This window comes from Gallinula chloropus, assembly GCF_964237585.1.
Source record: "Gallinula chloropus genome assembly, chromosome: Z".
NCBI lineage: Eukaryota > Metazoa > Chordata > Aves > Gruiformes > Rallidae > Gallinula > Gallinula chloropus.
The window spans coordinates 14,700,397-14,707,485 of NC_140089.1; the positions used below are offsets into that span (position 1 = coordinate 14,700,397).

The window sequence follows — 7,089 nt, forward strand, 5'->3', positions numbered from 1 at the left end:
GGTATGATGCATGAGCTAGGTATGTGCATAGTAAGGTGAACTGCAGTGCTAAAATGGAGAATATTGTAATGGTGCGTTCAGTTGTAGTTGTCCAAAGGGCAGCTGTAGCTATAATGTGAGAGTCACAAGAAGCCTGATGCCCTCAAAGTGGGGAAACTGATACCCATAAAGTCACAATTTCACAGGAACAGAAATGTGTTTGGGTCAGTGCTTTGACACTCTTTAGTTTAGGGGTAAACGTACTGACCTGCTTTGCTAACAGCTCTGCTTTTGAAGAAGGGCGGAAGGAAGGACTGATAAGAAGCCTGCTCTGCTCCAAAGTGTCCTTGGAGAAGAGCTGAAAAGACTAATCACAGAATCATAGGGGCTGGAAGGGACATCAAGAGATCATCGGGTCCAATCCCCCTGCCAAAGCAGCTCCCCAGCTCATATTGCACAGAGAGGCATCCAGACGGGTCTGGAATATCTCCAGAGAAGGAGACTCCACCACCTCCCTGGGCAGCCTGTCCCAGGGCTCTGCCACCCTCACTGGGAAAAAGTTCTTCCACATGTTGGTGCGGAACTTCCCGTGCTCCAATTTGAAGCCATTGCCCCTTCTCCTAACCCCACAGACCACTGAAAAGGGGCTGGCTGATTCCCCCTGCATCCCCTGCTTCAGATAATGATAGACTTTATTTAGGTCCCCCCTTAGTCTTCTCTTCTCAAGGCTGAAGAGTCCCAACTTACTCAGCCTTCCCTCACAGGGGAGATGCTCCAGGCCCGTAATCATCTTCGTAGCCCTTCTTTGGACTCTCTCCAGGAGATCCCTGTGCTTTTTATACCAAGGAGCCCAGAACTGGACACAATACTCCAGGTGGGGCCTGACCAGGGCAGAGTAGAGGGGGAGGATCACCTCCTTTGACTGCTGGCTACACTCCTCCGGATGCACCTCAGGATCCCATTGGCTCTCTTAGCCACTGAGGCACACTGCTGGCTCATGGCCAACAGGTCGTCAACCAGGACCCCCAGGTCCTTCTCCACTGAGCTCTTCTCCAGCTCAAATCCTCCTTCCTACCCTTTTTAAAGACCGGAGTGACATTGGCCATCCTCCAGTCTTCAGGCACCTCTCCTGTTCTCCAAGACCTGTCAAAGATGATAGAGAGCGGCTCAGCAATCACTTCTGCCAGCTCCCTCAGGACACATGGATGCATCCCATCCGGGCCCATGGATTTATGTGCATTCATTCTTTTGAGACCCTCCTGGACCACCCCCACCTCAAACAGAGGGAAGCTCTTCATTTCCCAAACTCTATTACTTACTTCCAGTGCTGGGGGTCCCGAGGGGCCTTTGAAGCGAAGACAGCAAAGAAGGCATTCAGTATCTCCACCTTCTCAGCATTCCCCATAACCAGGACACCCTTCTCATTCAGCAGTAGACTCACATTATCCCTGGTCATCTTACTACTCACATATCTAAAAAAAACCCTTTTGATTATCCTTTATGTCCCTTGCCAGTTTGATTTCCTGGTGGCCTTTAGCCTTCCTAGACGCATCCCTACAGGCCCTCACAACATTCCTATATTCTTTCCAGGTGCTCAGACCCTGTTTCCACAATTCATAGACCTTCTGCTTCCCTTGGAGGTTACTCATGAGCTCCCTGCTCATCCACACAGGTCTACTGCCATGCTTTCCTGATTTCTTGCTCAAAGGGATGTATCAAGAGGGATTATTCCCCCATCACCCTTAGCTCCGCCTCCGATGAGTCACCGCACCATGTGGTCAGGGGGTCTTGCTGTGGTGGGCGAGGGGGAAGTTGGGTGCCTCTCTCTCTCTACCTTTCTCCCTTCGCTTTTTTGACCCTCGTGGTTCTGTGCCTAGCCTTGCCGCTTTCAGGAAGGGTCCCTCAATGCGGTCTCCCACTCCAGAGCCCTTCTCCTCAGCGACTCAAGAGGAAACATCCTGCCGCTGCAGGTGCAACAGCTGGGGCACATCCAGAGATGCCTGAAGGCAACAGAAACTGGGCGGAAGGGACAGGTGGCAGGGGGAGATCACAACCACCCACCCAGCTCAAGGCCTGTGTAAACGCCCCAGTCCAGCACCTTCAAGCAGCATGCCTGCTAATTTGACTATGCTTGATGCGTTAATTACTCACCAATTAATGGAAATTTAGGCAGGCTTTTCTAATCCTGTAACAAGAGATACAGGTTGTAAATTCTGTGTGTAGGGGGCTGGTTTGGTGGAATTGCCACCTAGCACCCGTCTCTGTAGAGACATGGAAATAATCCTAAACCTCTGCTCTTCTTTCTCACCTCTGGGTGATGACAGGTTGCTCCAACCCACCATGGCTGCGAGCAACCTCCTCTCTGAGCTGACATGGTTGCAGGCCTTTTGAGTGACTCTTCCCCTTTGTGCCCTATGTGACTGTGGCTGGATTTTGGCTGCGAGGAACATGGAAGCACTTGCCCTTTCCCAGGAGACTTGTCCGAAGCTTGGTGAACAGTGAAAATGGGCAACTTTATTTCAAGAACTGGGCTGAAATCAGCAACTGTGTGAAAGCCTGAGGAATGTGGGCGAGACAGAGCAGGCCTCTGACGCTGCGTATCAGAGGCCATTGGCCCAGCAGCAGACAGCGGTGGTACCATGCTGCCCAGCCTGGACGCTGTCCCTCCTGCTTCCTCATGCCTTTTCTTCCCACATGCCCCGCAGGAGCTCCCGCACCCCAGTGAAGAATCGCACCAGTTTCTCAATGGGAAATGGGCAGGAGGTAGGCCCACCCGCTGGAGCTGGTGTTGGGGCTGGCTTCTGCCGTGGTCTTGAGGTGGTGAGGAAGTGACTCCACGCCTGTGCTGTTGGGGTACTCCTGAATGCTGAGCTGGCTCCCATCTGGACCAGGATCCATTCATAGAAGTGCTGGGTGGACGTGTAGATGCCAGGCCGCCTTGCTCTTGCACAGCCTGTGCCCCAGCTGGTCAATCCCACGAGCCAGAAGTACTCGGCGTTCTTGTCCTGGCAGACAAGGGGGCCACCACTGTCACCCTGAGGGGAAGGAGAGAGCATGAAGGTGGTGTTGGGTGGCCATTGTCAGCACTGTGGCTAGCTCCTTCCCATGAGCCAGAGATCCCCCTCTTGCCTGTGAGGGGATTGACTCTCCCTCAGCTCCGCGCAGTGATGCTGGATGCACAGAAGACTCATCTGCCAGGACTGGGATGTGGGCCTACAGGCTATCAAGAGCCCTAGGTGGGCCAAGGTGGGGCACCGCACAAGGACATGCTCATGGGGAAGGAGAGGCAAGTCCCAGCAGTGCTGGGAAGGTGACTTGCCAGGCAAAGCCCATGCCAGCAGAACTTTGGGCTGTTGTGACAGGGCTGCTAGTGGTGCTGGGGACCGGTTTGTCGCAGACTCCTACCTGGCAGGTGTCGATGCCACCCTGGGGATAACCAGCACACAGGTTGTGGCTGTGGATGGCCCCTCGGTACCAATTGCTGCTGTTACACTGCTTGATGTCGATGAGGGAGACCTTGGCCTCCTGCAGCCTGTCGGTGGCTTCTGCAGCTGTGAGCAAAGAATGCAGCAGCTCATTCCTGGTTCTCCTCCCTGGTCTGGGTAAGCCCCTTGCCTAGGGCTTGGCTTGGCCTCCAGAATGCATTGTAGCAGTGTTTGCTTTGTGTCTTGCTTTGACTAATGGGTCAGGCCCGCCTCCTCTCTCTAGGCACACATCCCCGTGCAACCTGACTGTGTCGACACTTCGCCTCTGCTGCCTGAAAGCCCAGCCCGCCTCCCCACTGTTCCATGCTTGCTCTCAGGACACAAGGAGTGCTCAGGAACTCACATCTTGCAGTTGTGGAGCCCCAGCCGCTGACATAGCAGTTGGTCAGCTCTGAAACTCTCAGCGAGGCATCAGGCACACAGGCAAGCTGGATGTAGTCATTGCACTGGACAGGCTGGTCCAATTCCATAAGCGCGATGTCATTCTTCTGCGTGATGTTGCTGTAGTGCTCGTGAACAATCACCTGCATGATACCGCGCACTTGTGCCTCAGGACCCAGCCGCGTCAACTGCGTGGCACCGATGACCACATGCCACATGCTGACGTCCCTGGAAGGCAGACAGAGAGAGCACTCAGAGCCAGCGGAACTCCGTGCTGTCACAGCCCAGCCGTTGTCTGCCACCTGCTCTTGACAAGGCAGAGAGGAAAGTGGTGCTACAGAGGGCCCAACCACCCTAGCACGCCTTGGGCACCAGGAACTTGGAGCTGGAGGCTGCTGGGAAGCAGTGGCGTGAGCCCACCTTTCTCCTGAGCTGGGCTGGGGAGAGTCCAGACAGTGGGTGTCCAGCGGGCGAATGGAACGGGATGGGGTGAGGGTAGCCTGAGGTGCTGTGGGCAGGGCAGCTGGGAGTGTTGTGTGCTGTTCCCTACTCCTCCTTACCAGACGTTGATGAAACAGTGGGCTGCTGTAAGGACCCACTGTGGGTGGATCAGGGAGCCTCCGCATACATGCCCTGTGCCCACCTTCCAGGGATTCTGGATGCTCACAATCCAGGGCCAGGCTCCCTTCTGGGCATCTCTGCCGCCCACAACACGCGACATGCCTGAGTTCCAGGCCATGGGCCGGTGCCCGCAGGTCCTGTAAGCAGAAGATCGTTACTGTCCTGCTCAATGACTTGCTGCTGTTCAGGCTGAAGGTCAGCCGTCTTCCCTCCCCGCAAGGTGCTGTATGGACAGGAGGGCCAGGGAACGCCATGGAGCGTGCACCCATCTGCCTCTGTTTTGGCTTTAGCCCCGTAGACAAGCGGTGCCAGCAGCCTGGGTGCTGGCAAAGATCCGAGGGCCCCACAGGGGGTTCAGGAAGCCGTGGCGTGGCCATGGGGGACAAGTGGAAACCCTCCAGTGAATCCCATAAGGCTTGCCCATGCTACCTTCAAAAGCCAAGGGCCACTTACCAGCAGGTATCCCATGTGCCCTGCACAGGCCGGCACAAGGACAGCAAAATGAGGAAGGAAAGCAGTTTCATGTCTGTCAGGAGGAGCAGCAGGAGAACGTGGTAGCTGCAAGAAGCAAGCAGAGCTTGTTGCCCACAGCGCAGCAGCTGACAGAGTGCTCACAGTACTCCCGTTGCCTGGGGTGCCCTTGGCCACAGGGCTGATGTCACAGATCCACTGGTTCCAGGCGCTAGGCACAGCCTATGGGGCGAGGGGAGGGGCAGCATGGGGGCGTTCCATGCTGAAGAGAGGACAGAAGTGGTGCTTGGACACCCCTGGGGTTACCCATACAGGTAAATTTTCATGGGGACAGAAATGTGTTTGGGTCAGTGCTTTGACACTCTTTAGTTTAGGGGTAAACGTACTGACCTGCTTTGCTAACAGCTCTGCTTTTGAAGAAAGGCCAAACTATTGATAAGAAGCCTGCTCTGCTGGACAAGAGAAAGAGGTTGTAAATTCTGTTTGTAGGGGGCTAGTTTGATGGAATCACCACCTAGCACCCATCTCTGCTCAGACAAAGAATAAATCCAATACCTCTGTTCTGTGTGTCTATTGGCGTACTGCACACCGGGTAACGACGTGTGGAGGTTTGACCCTGGCTGAAGACCAGACGCCTACCAATGTCACTCTATCACTCCCCTTTCCAGCTGGACAGGGGAGAAAATGTATATTGACAGTGATTCGGTGATACATAATAATATCGGGTTGATTGATCTCTAATAGAAGGAGAATAGAAAGTATGTGCATGTTTTGGGTTTTCATGGAAAATGGCTGCAGCCATTTTACCTCTTTTGTTAGAGTAGCTACAAAATTTCACCCTAACAGTGGAACAGCCTTGAAGATGAAGAAAGAGAAGACAGGAAAGTGATCAAGTATGAGGCCAACAACCAGTTAAGAGACAGAGTAGATCTTGTTTTCAGCTAAAAGGGAACTACTTTCTATAGGAATATGTTTTTGATAGTATGGAGAAAACTGTAAAGAGCCTGCACTGAAGGAAAAGGGAAAAAGTTCACCGAGAATAAGACAAAGTTTGCATAAGTCTGCCTTTTCTTAGAAACTGTAATGAATATGTCTATTTAATCTGTATAAATAGTAGAAATTTTGCTTGAAACAGAGCAGATGTTGAGAGGAGCGATCCCCTGTGTGCTAACAGGAACACCGCTTGTGACCTGTCTCCAGTTGGATTTTACTCCGTTTGCCCCACTACTGTCGGGGCCCAGCCAACCAGCCAGTTTTTAGCTCAGCAAAGAGTGTACCTGTCCAAGCCCTGGTCTGCCAGCTTCTCCAGAAGAGTACCATTGTTAAAGGCTTTGCTGAAGTCAAGTGAGATTATGTGGACAGCCCTTCCCTCATCCACCAGGCAGGTCACCTGGTCATAGAAGGAGATGAGGTTGTCCAGGCAGGACTTGCCCTCCATGACCCCATGAAATGGGATGAGATGGCATATGCAGATTTGTTCTTTGCATTGAAAAGTGGTTTTAATATTAGAAAGCGAAATGGAGTGTTGGATTTGGAATACCAACAGGGACTATATTCTTTAACTGAGGAAAAGAAAGAAAAGGAGCATTTATGCTGTGAGAGTTCTGAGATGAAAAAAGAGCCTGTTTGTTGTGCTCACTGTAAGACAAGAAAAACCAGGTCAGAAGACACAGAGAAAGGATGATGGGCAGCTATTGGTAGCCCCCCTGAAACTGTTAAGAGTCCGATTGCACAAGTCAGGTGGAAAAGGAATTTACTGGCCCTGTTTCTGGAAGAACTAGGAGGCAGAGGCAGAAAGCTGTACTGCAGGCCCCTTTGAGACTGGCTGTGGGACCCCAAAGAAACCCCGTCTGCTTGGAGCATGGACCTCTTGGAGCGTGTCCAGAGGAGGGCCACAAAAATCATCAAAGGGCTGGAGCACCTCTCCTGTGAAGACAGACTAAAAGAGTTGGGCTTGTTCAGCTTGGAGAAGAGAAGGCTCCAAGAGGACCTTCCAGTGACCTTCCAGTACCTGAAATGTTCATATAGGAAAGCTGAGGAAGAACTGTTCACGAGGGAATGTAGCAAGAAGATGAGGAGTAATCATTTTAAACTAGAAAAGGATAGATTCAGGTTGAATATTAGGGAAAAAAATGGTCAATATGAGGGTGGT

General features: G+C 52.5%; 1 protein-coding gene across 1 annotated transcript; it reads right to left on the bottom strand.

Annotated features, from left to right (window-relative positions):
* Window positions 1–2,654: 2,654 nt before the first annotated feature.
* LOC311203606 (acrosin-like) lies at window positions 2,655–4,566 on the bottom strand (the record flags this gene model as incomplete). The annotated part of the gene is made up of 4 exons (XM_084278359.1): window positions 2,655–3,014; window positions 3,385–3,530; window positions 3,808–4,073; window positions 4,406–4,566. 4 exons carry the CDS (start codon window positions 4,564–4,566, stop codon window positions 2,655–2,657), a joined length of 933 nt encoding a protein of 310 aa, XP_084134485.1.
* Window positions 4,567–7,089: the final 2,523 nt, after the last annotated feature.